This window comes from Ahaetulla prasina, chromosome 2 (assembly GCF_028640845.1).
Source record: "Ahaetulla prasina isolate Xishuangbanna chromosome 2, ASM2864084v1, whole genome shotgun sequence".
NCBI classification, from domain to species: domain Eukaryota; kingdom Metazoa; phylum Chordata; class Lepidosauria; order Squamata; family Colubridae; genus Ahaetulla; species Ahaetulla prasina.
In genome coordinates, this window is record NC_080540.1 from 62200039 (window position 1) to 62225163 (window position 25125).

Here is a 25125-nt window from a genome sequence, read left to right on the forward strand (position 1 = left end):
CAAACTGGGTTGCCGTGAATTGCGGGCCGTTATCGGAGACTAAAGTGTCGGGCAACCCGTGGGTTACAAATAGGTGCCGTAGGACTGAAATCACGGCCTCGGCTGTCATGGATCTCATGAGAATGATTTCCAGCCATTTGGAGTAGGCATCGACTACTACCAGAAAGGTTTGGCCGTGGAAGGGGCCGGCAAAATCGATATGGATCCTAGACCAGGGCCCTGGGGTCTCTCCCATTCCCGAATCGGGGCCGTTGGGGTAGCGGTCTGGACTCCTGGCAGGCCTGGCATTTCCTACCCTTTCAGCAATTTCCGTGTCCATTAAGGGCCACCACACATAGCTTCTCGCTAGACCCTTCATTCTCACGATCCCTGGGTGGCCTTCGTGAAGGAGATCCAATACCTTTTCCTCAATTTCTCCGGGATCACCACCGATCCCCCATAGCAGGCACCCCTTGAGCTGAGAGTTCCCACGTTTTTACAAACTCTTTAAAACGCCGCCCGCGCAGCGGGCCAACCTCTTGTACCCAACCAATTACAGTCCTTATTGTAATGTCCTTGTACGAAGCCCGAGCCACCTCTTTGGATGTGACTGGGCCAGAGTCCAAAGAGTCAATTAGCAGAACTGGTGTCCCCGGAGTGGGGTCTTCGATAGTCTCTGGTAACGGGCATCTGCTCAGGGCGTCTGCATGCCCTAATTCCTTCCCTGGCCGGTGTAGTAGTTTGTAAGAATACGCTGCCAGGAAGATAGTCCATCGGGTCAGTCTGGGCGAAAGTGCCACGGGCGTTGGGCGGTCGCCTGCCAACAGGCCTAGCAAAGGTCTATGGTCCGTGATGATTTCGAAATCACGACCAAATACATATTCATGGAATTTCTTTACTCCGGAGACTATAGCCAAGGCTTCCTTATCAAGCTGGCTATAATTCCTTTCAGTTGATGACATGGTTCGGGAGTAATATGCAATAGGGGCTTCTGTGCCATTTGGCAACCTGTGGCTGAGCACAGCCCCCACCCCATAGGGAGATGCATCGCAGCTTAACACTAATGGCAGCGTGCCATTGTATTGGATAAGGAGGCTATCACCGATAGGAGATTCTTTACCCTTCGAATGCCCTAGCTTCTGCCTTTCCCCAAGACCATGCAGCCGTCTTTGCTAGTAATTTATGCAGCGGCTCGGCTACTGTTGCCTTATTTTTCAAAAATACCGCGTAGAAGTTGACCAGACCTAAGAATGCCTGTAACTCCGTTTTGTTCTTTGGAACCGGGGCCTTCCTGATGGCCCGTACCTTGCTTTCAGTGGGGTGAATCCTTCCTGTCTATCCGTAGCCCAGGAATTCCACAGATTCAACCCCGATCTGGCATTTGTTCAGTTTAACTTTGAGACCGCAGACCGGAAAATGCCCAAAACTTTTCGCAGCCTTACCCCTAATTCCTCTAGATTCTCAGCGGATACCAGTACATCGTCAAAGTATGGTACCACCCTGGTAGTCCCTGCAATAGCCGCTCCATTAGGTTCTGAAATAACCCTGGAGCCACACTAACCCCAAACTGTAACCGGGTACACTTAAAAGCCCTCTGTGAGTCACAATTGTCTGCGCTCGCTGTGCTGCTATCTACAGGCAGCTGTTGATAGGCTTGGGCCAAGTCTAGCTTGGCAAAACCTGCCCTTGCCCCATTGAGTGCAGTAAGTGCTGTACCACCGGACGGGTAAGCACTCTTTGCAACGCTTTGTTAAGCGTTGCCTTATAGTCAGCGCAACCGGACCGACCCGTCCGGTTTGACTGGGGTGACTATAGGGGTCTCCCACTTAGCATGGTCAACTGGCACTAGAATTCCTGGTTTACTAGCTTGTCCAGTTCCCGGTCAATCCTGGGCTTTAGGGCGAACGGGACCCTCCTAGCCTTTAGACGGATAGGGGCAACTTGTGGGTCTAAGTTAAACGAAATAGGGGTCCCCGTGTACTTGCCCAGGCAGTCTCTGAAAACGTCGCCAAATTCCTTCATGAGTGCGTCTTTGAGGTTGACTTCGTTTCTGAAGATTCCAGTCACTCCCATGCCCAATGCTCGAACCAGTCCAGTCCCAACAAGCTTGGCAGGGTCCCATCGACTATGGTGATGGGCAGAGTTTTCTTGTATTGTCCATACTCGACGTGGACGGACGTTACCCTCGAACAGGGATGCGATTCCCTTGGTAGTCTTGTACCTTTAATTTCTGTGGTTTCAGCTTGCGCTTTGCGATGGCGGGTAAGGCTTTCACGAGAGTGTCCCAGGACATGATCGTGATCGCTGAGCCGTGTCCACCTCCAATCGGCACGGCACCCCTCAATCTTTGCTTTGTAAAGATTTTTTTCTAGGCGTGTTGATGCGTGACCCACTCTCACGACAGTCTGATTCAACTTCGCCTTTTTGAATTGACCAATCACGGGCCGCTTCGCCGCTCCCCGCTCTGGTTGGTCAGTTTGAATTTTGGCGGAAGGTTGGGGTGCTCGACAGACCTGTGCTAGGTGCCCTTCCTTTCGCACCGCCGACAAGTCGCATCCTTAAATTTGCATTGTTGTCGTTGGTGTTGCCCTCCACAACTCGCGCAGTCACCCCGGTCTTCTTTCTCCGCCTCCGGTGTGGAAGACTCCTTCCTCCTCCTCACCGTCCGACTCGGCCTGGACCTCTTCATTGTGGACCGGGGTTGATTTCGCACCAGCCGTTGGTGCGACCTGCTTTTGTAGGGTTTCCGCCGCTTGGGTAGACATCTCATGAGCCCTGGCTTCATCCAAAGTGTTTGCCAGCGTTAAGTTGCTTTTGGACAGTAGCCGCCGTCGCAAACGGATGTCCCTGACCCCACGAATGAGTTGGTCCAGCAATGCCTCTTCCAGGTCTCGGAACTCGCAATGGTTTTGAGGCTTTCCTCAGGGCTGCCATGTATACGCTGATGGACTCGCCCTCTTGCTGCCTACGCTCCCTGAATTCGTACCGTTGCACATACTTGGACGGCGTTGGTGCATAATGGGCTTTCAATAGGGTCTGTAGAGTCTGCCACGGCATCGACTGTACGGCGTTGGCTCGCCAACGATTCTGCGGTGTCGAAAACCTCTGGACCGCAGTGGCTCAGGAAATACGCCGCTTCCTGTTGTCTGAGACTCCTTGAGTTCGCTTGTTTTCGAGGAAACACTCAAACGAGCCATGTATGACCCCATTTTTCCTTAGCTGGGTCGAATGGCGCTGGCGGTGTGTAGCTGGACATCGCTGCTTTCCGCCCCTTGTTTGCTGGGTTTGCGTCTTCCTGGTGACTTCAGCTTTTTTCCTGGCGCTCTTAGCCTCGAAATCCCACCTTCGTCGCCAGTGTTAGATTTGGGCAATAACGAGGCAGGAGACCAGGATAGTGACAACAGCTCTTTACTATATGGTGAACCCAGCAACCCGGGCTGGGAAAACCCTCTCTTTATATACAGTTTAGCCGGTGGCTTCAACCAATCAGCAACGTGCTTTTTCCCGCTCAGTTTTCCCTCCAAAACTTTTAAAGATACATTACAAACACTGTCATATGTGATTTCAAGGAGGCTATTTAGTGAGAGAGACTTTTAAAAATACCGTAAAGATATTAGGATTCTCATTCTTTGTTAAGACTAAGGAGATTCTCTTCCTTACCCCATCCTCTATGGCACGGGTGTCAAACTCGCTGCGTCACGTTGCTGTCACGTGACATTTCACAAAGTTTTTTCCATTCATGGAGCTGGGGTGGGCGTGGCCTGTGCGTGACGCATCCGGCCCACAGTGCCATCTGTAGGGTTCAGTATGTTGCATAAAGAAGACCTGATGCTTGAGTCCAGAAGAAGGCAGACTGATAAGCCAGGAGCAAGACTCACCATTCCCAGCACAGTTCTTTCCCACCCTGTGGCCCTCCCATTTACCCCGTGCCACTGCACCTCACTCTCAAGTCAGAAACCAGCCATCTACTCAAGAGAAGTTGGTGTAGGCATTTAAAAGTCAGCTAACCATTCCAGAGACTTTTGCAGACTTTAAATAATAAACTGTGGGTGTTTTGAGAAGGAGTCTCTAGGAGACAGCTGGGGATTAATTAATCCAAGTTGCTGTCCTTTCTAGTCCACTGTTCAAAATAGATGCTTCTTTCTGTCCACTGCATAAACATCAATCATACAATGTCCAGTTAGAATTAGCCTCAAACTGAAGTCAGTAACTATCATGGTTGCTGTAATCATCCAAGATACACATCCAGCTCTGGTTAAGAAACTCCACGTGACAGATAAACAAGAAATATGAAACCATCCAAAACAGTGTAATTTATACTTACTTATAGCTGATTTCCAACTAAAGGGAGCTGTGTGTGTAAAGGCCACTCTACAGAGAATACCCGGGGTGGACCACATGGGCCCTTTACCCCTACACCCTCAAACTCTTATGCTGTCTAGTGATCGTTATTTTTCCTTTCATTAAAAAAATGAAGGAAGGGGTATACGGGGAGGGGAGATGCAATGTTTCTATTTGATTATTTCACCACTGACAGGCAAGTGGTGTGGTGCTCAAGTCAAGAGCCACTGTGCTTCCTGCCTCACTGCATATAAGTATCTCCACTCATTTTTTTCTGATAATGACAGTTCCACCCCTTAGTGGTAGATGTGTTTGGAAACAGCAACAGCCATTGTGGGAAATTTAAAATGGTTGCTCAGAGGTGCATCAATTTCATTGGTTCCTGCCATAGTGTCCTGGCCCAGCAGCTCCTCAAGGAAGTTGGAGCAGGCTGTATAGCATTGACCTGGAAACATGCCTTGTCTATGGCTGTCCTAGCCCTTAGGAACAGCCTCCTCACTGACATTTGCTATTAATCTTCCAGAAGGCTGTTAAGACCTGTCTCTTTGCCCAGGTATTTGGCTAGGATAGAAATGAGCCCAGCAAAAGTTGGTGGGATGCTGCAGCACTGTTGCGAGATTTTGTGGGTTTATTTATATTTTCATGGAATATTGCTGTAAGGATGATTATGCATGAGCTAGATGGCCATAAAGGTTTTCTCAATAAATAAATGTCAGATTCATCTGTCTTCCAAGAAGCACTGACTGACTTCCACAGTGACATCTTAAGTAATTTCTGAAGTGCTACAAGTTCTCCCCAGAAGTCTAATTATTGATTCTGTATGAACAGGAGAACTGAGAAGAGGTGACAGAAAATTAGAACTGGAAGAAGACACTGGCACAAATGAAACAAACAAAATGTTAAAGAGTTATTATATTTATGTAGTTACTTACCAAGAACATCTAAATTATATTAAAGTAACCAAAATATCTTTACACTCCCCAAGGCATGTCACAACTTTTTTTGTGTGTATGTTTCATTTTCAGTTTTTCTTTAACAACCAACATTTTTTTTAAAAGGGAAAGGGGAGTTAAGGGAGCAATGGGGGAGATGAGATTATGGGTTATGGTTTTTGTAGTATTTTAGCGTAAGTTTGTTAGATGCTATACCCTGTATTTTGCTCTGGGAAGTCCCGGAGGGGAGGGGGAGGGGGGGAGGGGGGGAGGGGGAGATCATTCTTAAAAAAATTTTATTGTAAAACTTTTTTAATAAAAGAAAAAAAAACAACCAACATTTTTTGTGGACAGTGTAATGACTGGGTTAACATATTTTTCACACAGTGCTCACAGTAATAATACAATTACATATACACAGAGTTTTTATCTTCCAACTTCTAACCTTAATGTGCTCATTATAAATATAATATATTCTTCTATGTATCAATCTATGTTATACTATTTTCCCAATATATACTTATTTCTTTATTTTTCCCATTTCTTGGGGTTTCTTAGCTCATTGTCTTTAAATTCTCTGATTTTTTTCTCTCTTTCTCCAAAATTATATGAAAACATCAATAACATTTCTTTATACAATATACTTACTAACCCCTAATATTTTAATATTATAAATATCGCTCAGTGTTCCACCATATTTTCAATATTTCAATTTTCTATAAACACCAATATAACCAGTTGTCAATAAGACTTAATCAGTCCCAAGATTATCATATATCTCAAGTCCCCTGAATTTATAGTCCTTGAAAACTATGTTTTCCAATACATGCTTTACATCCTGTTAATCATAATACCTTTAGATATACCTAGTCCTAGTCTTCCACCTCCTACACTTAATATATTTATGTTTATAATAAATTATATTATATATCTATGTATGTGCTACTATTTTCCCAATTTTAACTTTCCACTTATTTCTATTGGTTTTCAATATTGTTACTATATTGCAAAATATTATATCTCTATCCATCATCTCTCAGCCTTTTTAGAGTTTCATCATTAATTGGTTTTGGGTGATTCTTTTATGTTTCTCTCTCGGAATCCTATATGTCTTTCTAGCATTTTTACAGAGACTGATTGTTCCCTCTGCCTCACCCTTTATCTACTGCTGCATCTTTTGAATATCCATCCATATCCCTTTCATTATTTTTGAAAGATCTTCCTTTTTTCTCTATTCTATTATAAGCTCTTAGGGGATTGTCTATGTGATTTTTAGTATTTATTATTGCTGTTTTTTCTGTATTTTTATCTATTTTTAACTTATTTTTATCTTTTTCTAATTTATTTTTTAAGAAAATGTTGGATAATCATCTTTCTGAGATGGTGTAGGGTTTCCTGCCTGGGCAGGGGGTTGGATTAGAAGGCTTCCAACGTCCCTTCCAACTCTGTTGTTATTATTATTATTATTATTATTTTGCTTTGTCATCTCCACCACTCCTTCTAATTTCTCAGCTGTCTTCTCTGTGTTATATTCATCTTTCTGCACCATTTGTTGAGAGCCTTCTACTTTCACGTCTTTATCTATAAATATTCCCATCAACTTCTTATAATTCTTTGTCGCTATTTCTAACATTTTGTTCACAGAACTTTATTGTCTCTTCTGCTGGGTCATTTTGTAACAAATTAATATGCCTCTAATATACCAGTATCCCAATATCTGGAAAGTCCAGAAAAAGTCAATTGTTAATAAGGTTTGGTCAGTCCCCAAGTTATTCCTCCAAGTCCCCTAAATTTCTAATCCTTAGATGATATAAATTTGTGCTTTCAGTCTTTAGAATTTCATCATTAATTGGTTTTGGTGATTCTTTTATGTTTCTCTTGGAATCCTATATGTCTTTCTAGCATTTTTACAGAGACTGATTGTTCCTCTGCCTCACCCTTTATCTACTGCTGCATCTTTTGAATATCCATCCATATCCCTTTCATTATTTTTGAAAGATCTTCCTTTTTCTCTATTCTATTAGGTTGGATTAGAAGGCTTCCAACATCCCTTCCAACTCTGTTGTTATTATTATTATTATTATTTTGCTTTGTCATCTTCACCACTCCTTCTAATTTCTCAGCTGTCTTCTCTGTGTTATATTCATCTTTCTGCACCATTTGTTGAGAGCCTTCTACTTTCACGTCTTTATCTATAAATATTCCCATCAACTTCTTATAATTCTTTGTCGCTATTTCTAACATTTTGTTCACAGAACTTTATTGTCTCTTCTGCTGGGTCATTTTGTAACAAATTAATATGCCTCTAATATACCAGTATCCCAATATCTGGAAAGTCCAGAAAAAGTCAATTGTTAATAAGGTTTGGTCAGTCCCCAAGTTATTCCTCCAAGTCCCCTAAATTTCTAATCCTTAGATGATATAAATTTGTGCTTTCAGTCTTTATAATTTCATCATTAATTGGTTTTGGTGATTCTTTTATGTTTCTCTCTTGGAATCCTATATGTCTTTCTAGCATTTTTACACAGACTGATTGTTCCTCTGCCTCACCCTTTATCTACTGCTGCATCTTTTGAATATCCATCCATATCCCTTTCATTATTTTTGAAAGATCTTCCTTTTTCTCTATTCTATTATAAGCTCTTAGGGATTGTCTATTTGATTTTAGTATTTATTATTGCTGTTTTTCTGTATTTTATCTATTTTAACTTATTTTTATCTTTATTATTATTATTATTTTGCTTTGTCATCTCCACCACTCCTTCTAATTTCTCAGCTGTCTTCTCTGTGTTATATTCATCTTTCTGCACCATTTGTTGAGAGCCTTCTACTTTCACGTCTTTATCTATAAATATTCCCATCAACTTCTTATAATTCTTTGTCGCTATTTCTAACATTTTGTTCACAGAACTTTATTGTCTCTTCTGCTGGGTCATTTTGTAACAAATTAATATGCCTCTAATATACCAGTATCCCAATATCTGGAAAGTCCAGAAAAAGTCAATTGTTAATAAGGTTTGGTCAGTCCCCAAGTTATTCCTCCAAGTCCCCTAAATTTCTAATCCTTAGATGATATAAATTTGTGCTTTCAGTCTTTAGAATTTCCAAATTACACCTTCCCAATTGTCCAGATTTTAAAGTCTTATTTATCTTTTCTTCTTTTTCTTTTTTTTTCACGTGATGTTGATAACCCAAATCCAACTTAACTCACCAAGTTTCTTCAAATCTTTCCAATCTGCTTTTCAGTGTACAGTTCCAATAAAGTTATAGTGTTTAATTTAATTTGTCCTCTGAATCTTCAAAAAGCTCAATAAATATATCCCAGCATCCAAATTGCCTACTAAGATAAAGTCAAGGTCAAGTAACTTTCTAGATGTTATTTATTTTCTCTCTTCACTTTCCTTTGAATTTTACACATTGCAATAATCTTCTTCCTCCAGTAGACGGCTCTGCTGCTCCTAATTCCAACCTTCCACAGAGTGTAAAAGGCAAAAACAGCTGATTGTCATCTAGTCAAAGGAGTTAGAGATAGGATTTAAAAGAGCAATTTCTCCCAATAGTAACTTTTCATAATGTTGTTTGGCTTTTCCAGGCTTTCTATGTTTTAAATCATACTTTAGGTTTTCCTTTTACTTCTAAATCTTTAATCTTCCTCTTTAATTTTTAGTCGTTAATCTTTCTCCATAAATCCAATCACGTTTCTTTTAACATTTGGAGATCATTTTTTGGAATTTTTAACTTAGATACAGTTCGGAATTTTCTCACCCAGTTTCACTGCTCTGTCCACACACTACTCCAGCGCAAGATCTTAATGCCCCGGATGTCCCAACTTGTGACTGACCAAAAATGGCCATCATCCTTGCTGCAGTTCAGGAGAGCTTTCTTTGGATCAATGAAGAAATTGTGGTTTCCTCATGATCAGCGAAGCACCTCTCCTTTCTTCACCATCTCTCCAGGGTTGCTTAACCTCAGTCTCTCAGCAAGCAGTTGCCAGTTGCATTTCACAGAGCCTGGGCAGAGCTCCACTATTTTCTAGCCGTTCTCGCCACTACATCAACCGGAAGTTCTGGCATGTCACAACTTTTGAGCAGCCCTAATGTTTGAAAATTGAAAGCTGAAAACCTTGACATGCCCTACGTGGCACATGTGTTGGAAAGAGTGACCTTCAATATTGCTCAAGTATGTAATAAACAGCAAAGATTGTTTATTTTATGACACACACAAAATAAAGCCGCAATCTCTTCAGAGGAAAAACTTGACAAGCCGGAGTCTGGAATCTGTGCTCTGCTTCTGCGATACTTGTACTAAACTCAACTTTAATATAGTTAAACTCCCTTATTTCCCAACAAAGTCCAATGTATAGAGAAAGTACTTGATAGAGAAATCTGTGGTAGCTATCTTTCCCCAAATTTAAAGGAAAACATACCACCTCCATTCATTTTTGATTACTTCAAAACTGGAAGCACTAAAAAACCAAAAGACTGCAACAATGTATGGAGCACTTCTGCAGATTTTACCTGGTGTATTCTTTTCACTTGTCCATATATGGAATAGTCATCGAGAGATGACCGAGTGGTACCCTCATGACCTGGCATATCAACACAAATCAAGTGAAGATTTTTTGGAAGAAACTGTGGAAAACATAAGCAGAAGATATTTTATCATCAAAAGCAAACTTCAGCAACATTTCAGTATGACCGTTACTATAATACAATCCTGGTTTATACATTATATTAAGCCACCACTCATTCAACAATAGTTTATTGCAAATAACTGTAATTGGCTGGGTTTGTACAACAAGCTAAGCCAAAATTAAGCAAACCATATTTTGGCCTAGCACAACACAAGAATCTACCCATGGAGTAAACAGCCTTGTTTTGGCCACAGATTGGCTCAGCACAAAGCATTCTTGTAATGAATGACAGCTCTTTCCCATCATGAGGTTCCATTCTAGGGTTGAGGACACATGTGGTCCTTTAGTTTCTCCTTTTAAATTGTAAAACATAAATGTTCTTACAAGAGAAAGCACAGTCACAAACTCTTCATCAACTTCAAGTTCTTTATGAGAATCCATGTGCCCAAACATACGGCAGTTTTTAAAACATATTAAGTATAAGGGGCGTGCATAAGAGCACAAATGTGCCTATCATTCCCTGTCCTATTGTTCCTCTTCATTATATCCAATTAATATAGTTATTACATACTTATACTCATATATATGCTTATATATTATATAGTTATTTCATGTTAATGCTTATATATACTGTTATGACAAAATAAATAAAATAAAAATAAAAAAATAAGTAGATTTTTTGGTCCAACAACTAAGGCAGTGCATCCCTTTTCCAGGCTCAACATCATAATTCATTTCCAACTTAGCAGAAACCAGTCACCTGTACCTGAAAGATAGGTATGTGGAAGAATGACCATATTTTCCACAGTCCTAGTAGAATCATGTGCATTTGCCTAAATACATGGGTGAACACAGAAAAGATATTTTGGTAGTAACCATTCTAACAAAATGTGTATTATCTTAACCCTGGGGTTAATTCATACACTATTTCTGAAAATACAGAATAGAATAGAATAGAATTTTTATTGGCCAAGTGTGATTGGACACACAAGGAATTTGTCTTGGTGCATATGCTCTCAGTGTACATAAAAGAAAAGATACGTTCATCAAGGTACAACATTTACAACACAATTGATGATCAATATATCAATGTAAATCATAAGGATTGCCAGCAACAAGTTATAGTCATACAGTCATAAGTGGAAAGAGATTGGTGATGGGAACTATGAAACGATTAATAGTAGTGCAGATTCAGTAAATAGTCTGACAGTGTTGAGGGAATTATTTGTTTAGCAGAGTGATGGCCTTTGGGAAAAAACTGTTCTTGTGTCTAGTTGTTCTGGTGTGCAGTGCTCTATAGCGTCGTTTTGAGGGTAGGAGTTGAAACAGTTTATGTCCAGGATGCGAGGGATCTGCAAATATTTTCACGGCCCTCTTCTTGATTCGTGCAGTATACAGGTCCTCAATGGAAGGCAAGTTGGTAGCAATTATTTTTTCTGCAGTTCTAATTATCCTCTGAAGTCTGTGTTTTTCTTGTTGGGTTGCAGAACCGAACCAGACAGTTATAGAGGTGCAAATGACAGACTCAATAATTCCTCTGTAGAATTGGATCAGCAGCTCCTTGGGCAGTTTGAGCTTACTGAGTTGGCGCAGAAAGAACATTCTTTGTTGTCCTTTTTTAATGATGTTTTGATGTTAGCTGTCCATTTGAGATCTTGCGATATGATAGAACCCAGAAATTTGAAGGTTTCTACTGTTGATACTGTGTTGTCAAGTATTGTGAGAGGTGGAAGTATGGAAGGGTTTTTCCTAAAGTCTCCCACCATTTCTACGGTTTTGAGTGTGTTCAGTTCCAGATTGTTTTGGTTGCACCACAAGGCTAGTCGTTCGACCTCTCGTCTATATGCGGATTCGTCATTGTCTCGAATGAGACCAATCACTGTTGTGTCATCTGCGAACTTCAGTAGCTTAACAGATGGATCATTGGAGATGCAGTCATTGGTATACAGAGAGAAGAGAAGTGGGGAGAGCACACAGCCTTGGGGGGCCCCTGTGCTAATTGTACAAGTATTTGATGTGATCTTGCTTAGCTTCACCTGCTGCTTCCTGTTTGTTAGGAAGCTTGTGATCCACTTACAAGTCTGTTCCGGTACCTGTAGCTGGTTTAGCTTAGTTAGGAGAATGTCTGGAATGATGGTATTGAATGCTGAACTAAAGTCTACAAAAAGGACCCTTGCATAGGTCTTTGGAGACTCAAGATGTTGTAGGATGTAGTGCAGAGCCATATTAACAGCATCATCTGTTGATCTATTTGCTCGGTATGCAAATTGCAAGGGGTCTAACAGCAGATCCATGATGGTTTTCAGGTGGGAAAGCACTAGCCTTTCAAAGGTTTTCATGACTACAGATGTTAAAGCAACTGGTCTGTAGTCATTCAGTTCCTTGATGGTGGGCTTCTTCGGCACTGGGATGATGGTAGAGCGTTTGAAGCAAGAAGGAACATAACACATCTCTAGTGATTTATTGAAAATATGGGTGAAGATGGGGGCCAATTGGTCAGCACAGACTTTTAAGCAAGAAGGAGTTATCTTGTCTGGGCCTGGAGCTGTTCTGTTCTATCAGAAATATCAACATTCCATGTTAATTTCAGCCATCCCATTACAAGATAAGAACCACATTCAGTACAATGAAAGTCAGCTACACACATACGCACACATACAGACAAGGATTGAAGACCCATTGTTCAGGTGACACTTGAATTCCAAGATGAAATTGTTTTAACATCAAAGAAACAGAAGCATACCTTGACCATAGAAAGCCACATATCTTTGTGAGCCGAGAACCCATGCAGCATGAGAACAGATGGTCTGTGGCTGGATCTTCCCCGGTAAGAATAGCAAAACTGGTAATCACCACAATGTACGTATTTCACCTGCATGCCCAGGGCTCGACGCCAATACCTAGTAACGGGGAGAAGGGGAAGGCAAAGGAGAGAAATTGCAATGCAATGAGTTCAGTCCAAGTTTAGTTTTCCTTCTCCTCTTTTCTGCTTTCCATTAATCAAACATTACACACACACACACACACACACCCCGACACGCTTATATGTTGTTCAAGCAGCATGGTGATAATCCTGAAATTTAGGAGTTGTTCATTGACATTTATCAAAAATGGTTCCTTTGATGCTGAGAATTTTGTAGGAATATTAATATATAACATATACAGTATGTCAGAGTCTCTTGCAAAAATCAAATCCAGAAGTACACACAGATAAACTGATTCTGCAGGATTTATTAACTTCTTTATACACATAATAACAGATGAAGTATTTACAATACCAATAGCTGATTCTTCTTCGACATAGTAGCTAGTTATAACACAAGCAGGAGAGAACAGTTAGTTTCATTTTTAGCAGAGCAGACAGCATGCAGAGACTGCTTGGTTTCAGTTTCAATTTACAGACTCAGAAGCTGCAGACTAAGGCACGCCCTGGCTCCAATGTCTCAGCTCCCAATTGGCTGACTTAGTTGCTATGCCACAGAGTGTGCAACTAATGGAAAAATGATCTGCTTGGGTGGCCACTGGATGCTTCTCTATCTGGAACCTTCGATGCTTTCCTTTCCAGATTTGTCTGCCTGTTGGTTGTTCTTCAGCCCTGAATTCTGGCTTACAGTTCATTTCCTGGGTTAAGTCATGCCTTTGGCTCATTATTATGGTAGTATGCTGGCATGACCTTCTATAGCTTTCCTTTAAGCTTTTTGCTAAGTAATCAAATACTTAGAAAAAGATTGTATACACATCAGGGTGAAATGCTCCCGGTTCAGACTGGAACAGCTGATCACTAAACGAACTGTTGTAAGTCGAGGACTACCTGTACAGAATCATTCAGCCAGTAGATGGCAGTGTTTAGTTTGCATCTATGGTTATAATCTATGATTCTGTTTTTCTGAGAAGAGTTTCCTGTGACAGTTAAAACCGATCAGCAGTACACAGTATACTCTTCAATTGTACACTATACAGTTTAATTGATCTGTATGGCTATGTAGCCATCCTATGTGGCCATCCCCTGCTACCACTCTGTATGGCTATATAATAATCCTCTGCTACCATTTCTACATAATAAAACAGATTTTCTAACTCACTGAGGTCATGTTCATTCAGATACGAACAAGACAGGCTTAAAGTACTTAAAAGTAAATTAAAGTACTTAAAGTAAATTAAAGTAAATTAAATTAAAGACTTAAAGTAAATTAAAGTACTTTTAATTTACATTTTAAAAGAGAATTAAAATAGCTGCTTCTTATCTGCACTGCAGTATTAGCAAATATTAATCACTAGATATATCACTAGTTTTTTAAAGTACTTTTTTGTTATATACCCTTCTTGTTATGGAGCTCTTTTCCTTTGCTATTCTTTTGTTCTGCTGCCATTAAACCCCTATGCCACTTTAGAAATTGTTTTCAGTTTCTTAAGAAATAGAACTGGGTAGGCAATAGGTGGGATAGCAGAGATTTCTTTTTATTTTATTTATTTATTTTGTCACAACAATATATATAAGCATAAGCATGAAAGTAACTATGTACTATATAAGCATATATATAAGCATAAGTATGTAATAACTATATTAATTGGATATAATGAAAGGAAACAATAAGACAGGAATGGTAGGCACGTTTGTGCTCTTATGCACGCCCCTTACAGATCTCTTAGGAATGGGGTGAGGTCAATAGTAGATTTTGGTTAAAGCTTTGGGGATTTTGAGAAGAGACCACAGAGTCAGGTAGTGAGTTCCAAGTATTAACAACTCTGTTACAGAAGTCATATTTTCTGCAATCAAGATTGAAGCGGTTAACACTAAGTTTAAATCTATTGTTTGCTCTTGTATTGTTGTGATTGAAACTGAAGTAGTCTTCAACAGGAAGGACATTGCAATAGATGATTCTATGAGTTAAACACAGGTCCTGTCGAAGGCGGCGGAGTTCTAAGTTTTCTAAACCCAAGATTTCAAGTCTGGTGGCATAAGATACTTTGTTGTATTCAGAGGAGTGGAGAACTCTTCTTGTAAAATATTTCTGGACACGTTCAATTGTATTAATGTCTGAAATGTGTATGGGTTCCAGACAGGCGAGCTGTATTCAAGAATTGGTTTAGCAACCAGTTCCTGGTTGGCTCCGTTGGCAATGGAGGTGATCTGTTTGATCACCAACCTCTGGATCGTGTTGGACCGCTAAGACAGCGACAATCAGCTGTCCAGCGGTTCGAAATTCCCCCTCTTAGGGCGAAGAAGAGGAGGTGAGCGAAAGAAGCAGAGGTAGAGCTTCCCTAGAACTCCTGGAAGACACCAGGGGGCTCGAAGGGTTGAGCCCCCTCAGAACTTCAAAGCGCTCCAGATCTGAGGTTTTTTTCCTGCTTCAGCAGACCTAATTGCCGCGACCAACTGCCGGGACCAATTTTAACTTAAAGAAGAAAATACCGGACTGAACAGAAACAGCAGAGCTCTAACTATAAAAGCAAATAATTAAATCAATTCCCTGTTGTTGTTTTTTAAGTTTTGGAGTTGACTTTAAAGCGAAAATGGCAGTTGTTCTTTAATGAGCTACGCAGTTGAAAACAAAAGTGTTACAATTCTCACTGTTTGCTGTTTATTGCTGAAGACCAGCTGGAGATTTTTTAAAACATTGTAATGAGAAGGGAGAAGAGATATTGAGACTGTTTTTTTAAAAAAAGACTTAGAAGACTTATACGTAACATTAAGTTAAAGAGAAATTTTAAGAGATGGCAGCAAAACAATTAAAGACAACTGTTACAAAAACCCCAGGAACATCAACACCGAGAGTCTCTCCAGCACATACAGCAGATACAAAATCACTAAATTTGGAAGCACTTCAGGATAATCTGAAAGATTTTATGAAAGAATCTCTTAATGATGCTATGAATTTGCAAACTTCTCAGATAGAAGATAAGTTTAAATTAATTACAGAAGAAATGTCAGAGATGAAAAAACAGATGGAAATAAAGAAGTCAAAGAAGGTTTGGTGTCAGCAGTACAGGGTCTGGCATCAAATGGAGCAGGAAGTACTACTACTACTGGAGCAGGAAGTAGAAGAAATAAAGAAAGTTAATTTAAAATTGGAAAATAAGATTGAGGTAGTTCAAAGTAAAATGGATAAAGTTGATGATGAAATTGTTTTGGTACAATATAGAGCTATGGAACTTGCTTTACGAATACGTGGCCTGAAAGAACATAGACAAGAGAATTTGAAACAATTTTTTTCTGAGGCCTTTGCGGAGATTTTGGCAGTTCGGCCAGCAGATGTGGCTTTTCATATTGACAAAATTTATCGTGTGAATTCCTGGATAGCAAGACAAAGAAATCTTCCGAGAGACATTGTTATTTATTTTACTACTAGAACAGTGAGAAATGAGATTTTACAAGCTTCTTTTAAAGGAGACAAGATTCAAGCGGCTGGCCAAGATATTTTAATACTAAAGGAAATTCCCCCAAAAATGTTGAGAGGTAGGAAAGAGTTTGCTTTTTTGGTGAACGAACTTAAAAAACGTCAGATTGAGTATAGATGGGACATCCCAACAGGTATAATAGTTTACTATGAAGGGAAAGCACATCGTCTTAATATAGTCAGTAAAGCACGAGAGTTTTATGCTTAAAAGTCCACCATCTCCGGATGGTAGGAGAAAGGAAGGCGAAATTAAAGAAAAAGAAGTGATAGTAATGGAAGAAGACCTTTCACAAGTGTTGGATGTGTCTAAGATGGGATCAGAGATTCCAAAAGAGCCAAGGATGACAAGAGTGGCTGTCAAACGCAAGGAACAAGAAGAAAAGGCTCAACAGGCTCAATCTGCTATTACCAAGACGAAAACACTGGGAGGAGCAAGGCCCAAAGAAAGATATGATTTGCGGCTGGTGCTTCAAAAGTTTCCGATTGCTGATAAATGGCAATTAGACTTTTATCTTGGAATGTTAATGGATTAAACTCACCACAAAAGAGAAGACAGATATTTCATTACTTGAAGCAATTTAAAAATGACATTGTATGTTTACAAGAAACACATATTAGAACATTAGACTAGAAATATTTGATAAATTCAAAATTGGGAATACATTTTGTTGCATCTGCTACAGAAAAGAAGAATGGACTAGTTGTTTATATAAAGAGTAAAAATATCAATATAAATTAGATGGAAAGATACCAATATGGACTATCCCCAGACATATGATAGAGAATATAAATATATTACAAAAAATGGAGGTTATCACTTACAAAGAGCTTTTGACTATGGAAAAAGGGGAATTACAGTTAAAATCTAGGGAGAAATTGAGGGATGAAGGGAGAAATTATACATGGTTCCAGTATGGACAATTGCAATCTAGATGGAAAATAGATCAGAAAATTGGTATAAGGCAAAGTGATGATAATTTGGTAAAACAAATAAAAGATCAAGGTCAACAGCATATAAAGAGATTATATAATGTATTGGTTGAAATTGATTCAGAAATGGAGTTGGTTAAAGATTGTATGGTAAAATGGGCACAAAATTTTCAACAACCTATAATGTTAGAAACATGGGAAAAAATTTGGCTGAGGAATGTTAAATTTACGCAAGCACAAAATTTAAGAGAAAATTTTTATAAAATGTTTTATAGATGGCATTTAGATCCTAAAAAACTGTCATGTATGTATCCAAATATGAAAGCAAAATGTTGGAGATGTGATTGTGAGGATGCTACCTATTATCATATATAGTGGACTTGCAAAAAAGTTAAAGCCTTTTGGATTAAAATATGGTGGATTATGCAGAATATTTTGAAAAAGAAGATCAAGTTTGTTCCACAGTTCTTTTTATTAGGAATAATTCCAGATTGCACTGTTATAGAGACAAAACTGGTTTTGAATTTAATAACTGCTGCAAGACTATTGATTGCACAATATTGGAAGAAAGAAGACTTACCTACAATTGGAGAATGGATTAGTAAAGTATCAAATTTAGCAGAAATGGCAAAAATTTCTGCCTACTTGAAAAACTGTACACAAGAAAAATATATTTTGGAATGGAGAAAGTGGATTGATTATATTCAAAATAAGTATCAGATTAAAAAATATCAATTAGTTTTTGAGTGAAGTTAGGAATTGCTATGTATTAGAGTTTAAGAAAGAAGGGAATTGATAGTGTGATGGTGTGATGGTGTGAAATGGAATATGTTTTATGTTATATTTTAGATTATGTTTGTTAGTTACAATATCCTGTATTCTGTTCTGGGAAGTCTCGGGGGGGGGAGGGGAAGATTATAAATTGATTGATTGCCATTGTACAGGAATAATGGTAGAATTAAACAAGTTGGAATGGTGTAAAGTCGGGACTGCTCGGTAACCACTCCCGAAGGGAGGAAAGAGGAGTAAAGAAGGAAGAAAGTAGGTAGGCAGGTAGGTAGGTAGGAAAGAAGGGAGAAGAAAGGATAGGAGGAGGAGAAGGAGAAGAAGATAGAGGGTTAGAAAGGATGGTAGTGAGAAGTGGGAAAGAGGAGGGGAAACAGGAAAGCGAGGAGAAGGATGGTGGGGAAAGTCGAAGAAGGATGAGAAGGGTAGAAAGGATTAAGGGAGGGAGTGGCGGTCGAACAGCCCTGATTGAGCATAATTTGAGTATAGGATCGATTGTTGGATAAGTGATTGTATTGTACACTGGTCAAATTGTGGGAATTATTATGGAAAATTAAAAAAAATTTGCCCTGAAAAAAAAAAAAGAATTGGTCTAGCAAATGTTTTATAAGCTCTGGTTAGTAGTGTAGTGTTTCTGGAGAAGAAACTACATAAGATTAGGTTTACAACTCTTAAAGCCTTTTTTGCGATGTAGTTGCAGTGGGCTTTGGCACTTAGATCATTGGATATGAAAACTCCAAGGTCTTTGACAGGGTGGGGGTCATCTGTAAGGTAATGTCCATCGAGTTTGTATTTAGGTTTGGATTCTTTTTTCCAATGTGTAAGACAGAGCATTTGCTGGTTGAGATTTGGAGTTGCCAAGTTTTTGATCATTCTGACACAAAGTCAAGGTCTTTTTGAAAGGTAGCTATATTGTTGGTAGTGTTAAATAGTTTGACATCATCAGCGAAAAGAACACAGTTACTTTTAATATGGTCACAGAGATCATTAATGTATAATATGAAGAGTGTTGGTCCAAAAACACTGCTTTGGGGAACACCACTATTGGCAGGAACAGGATTTGATAGGGCACTGCCTATTTTGATCACTTGTTGTCTGTTTGACAGGAACGCTGATATCCAATTGTGAAGGGGTCCGGAGATGCCATAGGATTTTAGTTTTAGGAGAAGTTTGTCATGTACCACTGAGTCAAAAGCTTTACAGAAGTCCATGTAAATTGCATCTATTGTTTTGCCTTGATCAAGATTTGTAGTCCATATGTTTTTGCAGTGAAGAAGTTGTAAGTTACATGATAATTTTTTTCTGAAACCAAATTGTTTATTAGAGAGTAGATTGTTTGTTTCTAGGTGGAGGATAATGGATTGGTTGATGATAGATTCCATAACTTTACAGGTGACACAGCAAAGAGAGATTGGTCTGTAATTTTCAACTAAGCTGGGGCCTCCTTTTTTGAAGACAGGGATGACCATGGCTAGTGACCAAAGTTTGGGAAGGGAACTGGTCGTGAAGGCTTTTCCAAAGATTATGCTTAGGGGTTCTGCTATATTAATGGAAAGCTTTTTTAAGAAGTATGCACATAGTCCATCAGGTCCTATAGATAGGGATGGTTTCAGTTTGCGAAGAGCTTTTTCAACATTTTCTTTAGTGAAATCTATATGTGTTAGGTCGTTTTTGGTGCGGTTGGGGAATGTCGGGTATGAGCCATTACTGTTAACAAAGACTGAGCCGAAGAATGATGCTTAGATAGCAAAGTAAAAAAGAACAAATGGCCTTTTGCAGAATAACTAAAACAGGGATTTTACATAATTGTCTATATCTTGCCACTATTAACCTGTTTGACTGCTAAAAATACCTTAACCTGGCAGGGGGAAATATTCCCAACCTGGAACTCAGCTGGGATTGTCAGAGCCCTTTTTTTACCTTTTAAAAGCATTTTTTAAAAGAAGTGGCAAGCCGGGAAGCGAGCGACCAGGCATTGAATGGGCATTGGCAGGGGAGGGGAGGAATTTTTGCTACCTGTTCTCTGAACCACCCGCCGCTATCGCTACCAGATCAGCCCATCCAGTCCAAACTGGGAGCATTTCACCCCTGGCCCTGCCCCTTTTATATGTGCATTGTGCATGCAATGTGTGTATTTAAAAAAACCTATACAGAGCTTTAATCATATAGACATCTTGGCCTTTTTGCCCCCCTGGTCACTGAAGATACCCTATTAAAACTCTGAGCCTTCCTCAACTCTTGCCTTCCACTTAGGTAGCCCAGATACTTCTCCTCAGTTCACTCCTCCAACTGAAATATAAACTAATATTCCAAGCCTTTAATTGGCAGTCATCGCACACTAGTCCTTGCAATGGCCGTTAGATTAATCAATAGCTCAAAGGGCTACTATAAAGCTGTCTAGAGGGTAAATCAGTGGGAATCTCAACTCACTGTTTCCAAATCCCAATTGAATACTATCCACCAGAACTGACTGATCTCTAGGATTCCACAGGCAGTTTAAGAGATATGTGATAGAACTGCCATTAAATGAAAGTGGGATCCAAAGGACTGAGTTTGCCTAAGGCATATGACCTCCATCACCTATTGTACCCTGAAGGTCCTGCTTTGAGGTTTTGAACTTTACATTCTGAGTCCAAAAGTTTTTCTTTACACAAGGAACAATTTGTTCTATATCAATATTTTTAGAAAGATGTTCCAGATCAAAATTTTACTCAGGGCCTGCAGATGGACTAGCAGTATACAGGACAGACTAATTATCCAAAGCTGACATTATCTCTTGCACAGTATCACTACCAGATGCAGCAGTCACTGGAAAACACTGAAGAATGAGGACCAAAATGTGGGCGAAAAAATAGAAGGAGAAAACTCAAGCCAACTCATCAGGTATCTCTGCTGAGAAACCATCTACCTCAAACAGTGGGAATGCTAGGGGCGGCAGGGAGAAAACATCTCACTGTATATACAGATGGGGAATGCTCATATAGATGACCATTCCCCATCTGTATAAATTAAAGATTGACCCACATATCTTAAATATTGTTCATAGGTGCAGGTCAGAGGTGAAATGGTCCTGGTTCAGACCGGATCACGTGATCCGGTAGTGATGGCAGCGGGTGGTTTGGAGAACCGGTAGCAAAAATCCCTGCCCCGCCACCCTGCCCATGTCCAGCTGAGTTGCGCGATCATCAGGGTTTTTTTTTTACTTTTAAAAGCATTTTTTCTTCGGCCGGTGCTAGCCAAAAAATGGGGGAGGGGGAGTCCGTTTTTCCTCCCAGCAGGCTCCAGGGAAACTTCAGGGAAGCCTGCTGGGGGAAAAAATGGACTCCCCCCCCCATTTTTTGGTTTGCCTAGCAGAGCCTGCTGGGAGGAAAAACGGGGTGTGTGGGGTTTTTTAGAGAGAGAGAGAGAAAGAGAGAGAGAGAGAGAGAGAGAGAGAAAGGAAGGAGGGAAAGAAGGAAGGAGGGAGGGAGGAGGAGTACAAACCTGGCATTAGAGTCAGTTTCAGAGGATAATCCAGGGCTGGAAGGACCTGGAGGTCATCTAGTTCAACCCTGCTCCAGCAGGACCTTGCTAGTGAGTTTCTGTCTTCTGATCCCCCAGTCACATAGCCACGCCCACCGAGTCACATGCCCCACCAAACCACGCTCACCAAACCGGTAGCAAAAAATTAGATTTCACCCTGGTGCAGGTCCTACACTGCAACAGGTTTTCCTAACCTAGTGCTTCCAAGAATAACAGATTACAATTCTCAGATTTCTGATGGGTTTCTTGTAAAATAAAATGTCTGGCAAATCCTTTTAATCTTAAGCTCCAATCTTCTTCTTTTAATCTGGTTCCTGTACCCTTCACATTCCATGACATTATTTTTATAACTCCCATTTAAAATATAAATTTTTAATCCTATCCCGCATCTTCCTTTCTGTGCCCACCACCCGACATTAAACTACCATATTTAACATATAAACAACAATAAGAAAACAGAAAAAACAAAAACAAAACAAACAATAAAGTACAAACAATCTTCTTCCCCACATCCTCATCGATTTCGCCTCTATAAAGAGAATGGGGAGAGGGGCGTGCCAATGCCGGGCCACTTCTTTCGGGCTGTCTATTTAAATTCATCACTCAAAAAAAGATAGCGATGACCCGCATTCAGCTTCAGATTTTCCAAGACTCTTATCTGCTTCTTCTCTTACTGTATCCTCACGACTCTTCTTCTGTTCAACCAACACAGGTGATATTTCTTTCCTCTTTAACCCTTTGGAGTCTTGCCCTCCAATAGCCCCTTTTTCTTCTTCTGGGATTGATTTTTCCGCGTATGTTCCACCCATCTGAAGCATTTGATCTTTTATCTCCATTAAATCCTCCATCTCAATCAGTCCAAGCTCCCGTAAATATAATAATGCATCTATATCTGGGGTGATTGTACGCATCCTTCCTTTATAAAAAAATTTCAATTGTTGTGGTGGCCTCCAATTGTATTTAATTCCATTATCCCTCAAAACTTTTGTGATTGGTTTTAAAAAAAATCTCCATGCCCTTTCTTCTCTTGATATATCCGGAAGACTTGAATAGTCTTCCTTGAACTCCAAAGCATCTCCCAACTCTCTCACCTTGGCCATAACTTCCAACTTATCACCAAGATTTGCGAACCTGACAAGCACGTTTCTGTTAGAACCATTTTGCCTTCTATATCCAATTCTAAAAACACTTGCCAGGTCTGCTATTGTGAACGTAAGTTGCGTATCCAAATCATTAATCCATTTCAAAACCCGCTGTTTCAATTTATCCTCCTTTTCTTCTGAGATTCCTCTGATAACTAAATTATATTTCCTCATCTCTTCTTCCAAAAGACAGATTCTCTTATCTTGCTGCTCATTTTTATAAAATATTTTACCAATTTGCCGATCTACTTTTACTTCATGCACATGCATCTGCTCCATTTCATCTTTAATCATTATCATTTCCTCTTTTTGTTTTGCAAAGTTTTCATTCATCTCTTGCTTTAAATTCTGCATTTCAGATGTCAGTTTCAATGTCAAATTATCTATACGCTCTGATAGTCCTGCTATTTTTCCCCAATTTTATTTAAAGCTGCAGCAAGTTGCTGCGTTCTGAAAGTTGTTGAGTCATTTTGAAAAAACCAAAAATTTCCCAAACTAGGATTCCAAACCAATTTTACAGAGGGTCTTAGTGAAGATCAAAGGACGACTGTCTTTTAATTGAAGCGGCTTATTTGCACTGTTATCTCTCAAGTTCAAGGATTCTCCACAAAGAAACACAAAACTTCACAGCTAACATTAATCAGCGCCATTTTTCCTCCACGCAGCAAAGCAGAAAGGAAGACAAACCAACTTAAACGAAGCAAAATCCTTTTTTTTTTTTTGGTAATATAAACAAGCTATTAATTTGCTCTCAGAGAAAAAAAATAAAGAAAAAATTAGCTCAGTAAAATCCTCTTACTACCAAACAATCCAATAAAAAATCAGTTTCTCTTCTCTTCAATTAAATTCTTCTTGGCTGAACTTCCGGAAGGCTCAAAAAAAAAAAAAAATCTTCTCATTATCAAATTCAGTCCTTCACTTAGCCTCAGCAGTAAAATAAAAATTTTAACACAGAACAAGATAGTTAATTTTGAAAAAACAGAACACAGTAATTTATTCCAACTTACTTATCTTGTCTGCCGCCATCCCACGCTGTAGAAACTCCTTAATTCAAGCCGTTTCAGATGACCTACCAGTTTTAAATTCAATCTGCTGGGCTGTTAACACTTTCAGTTCATGATTTATTACTCCACAAAGAAACACAAAACTTCACAGCTAACATTAATCAGCGCCATTTTTCCTCCACGACAACAAAGCAGATAAATTCTTCTTGGCTGAACTTCCGGAAGGCTCAAAAAAAAAAAAATCTTCTCATTATCAAATTCAGTCCTTCACTTAGCCTCAGCAGTAAAATAAAAAATTTTTAACACAGAACAAGATAGTTAATTTTGAAAAAACAGAACACAGTAATTTATTCCAACTTATCCTGTCTGCCGGCTCGGTCAATCCACGCTGTAGAAACTCCTTAATTCAAGCCGTTTCAAATGACCTACCAGTTTTAAATTCAATCTGCTGGGCTGTTAACACTTTCAGTTCATGATTTATTAACTTTCGTCCATAACAGTGCATTCCAAACGGCATAAATTCTCATAAATCTTCATTAATAAGCCCTGTGAAGTGAAGGAAAGGTCCTTACCCCACCACGGTCATGGCCACGCCCCCCTATACAGAGCTTTAATCATATAGACATCTTGGCCTTTTTGCCCCCCTGGTCACTGAAGATACCCTATTAAAACTCTGAGCCTTCCTCAACTCTTGCCTTCCACTTAGGTAGCCCAGATACTTCTCCTCAGTTCACTCCTCCAACTGAAATATAAACTAATATTCCAAGCCTTTAATTGGCAGTCATCGCACACTAGTCCTTGCAATGGCCGTTAGATTAATCAATAGCTCAAAGGGCTACTATAAAGCTGTCTAGAGGGTAAATCAGTGGGAATCTCAACTCACTGTTTCCAAATCCCAATTGAATACTATCCACCAGAACTGACTGATCTCTAGGATTCCACAGGCAGTTTAAGAGATATGTGATAGAACTGCCATTAAATGAAAGTGGGATCCAAAGGACTGAGTTTGCCTAAGGCATATGACCTCCATCACCTATTGTACCCTGAAGGTCCTGCTTTGAGGTTTTGAACTTTACATTCTGAGTCCAAAAGTTTTTCTTTACACAAGGAACAATTTGTCCTATATCAATATTTTTAGAAAGATGTTCCAGATCAAAATTTTACTCAGGGCCTGCAGATGGACTAGCAGTATACAGGACAGACTAATTATCCAAAGCTGACATTATCTCTTGCACAGTATCACTACCAGATGCAGCAGTCACTGGAAAACACTGAAGAATGAGGACCAAAATGTGGGCGAAAAAATAGAAGGAGAAAACTCAAGCCAACTCATCAGGTATCTCTGCTGAGAAACCATCTACCTCAAACAGTGGGAATGCTAGGGGCGGCAGGGAGAAAACATCTCACTGTGTATACAGATGGGGAATGCTCATATAGATGACCATTCCCCATCTGTAT

At 39.7% G+C, this 25125-nt stretch overlaps 1 protein-coding gene across 2 annotated transcripts in view; it reads right to left on the reverse strand.

Moving 5' to 3' along the window:
* Positions 1–25125, reverse strand: part of ABHD6 (abhydrolase domain containing 6, acylglycerol lipase) — a 56036-nt gene that overhangs the window by 16138 nt on the left and 14773 nt on the right. For both annotated transcript variants that reach the window (XM_058172597.1, XM_058172598.1), the window contains exons 3-4: positions 12629–12785; positions 9770–9883 (exon numbers count right to left, since the gene is read on the reverse strand). In XM_058172597.1, coding sequence (XP_058028580.1) covers positions 9770–9883; positions 12629–12785 — 271 coding nt within the window. The remainder of the gene's footprint in view (positions 1–9769; positions 9884–12628; positions 12786–25125) is intronic.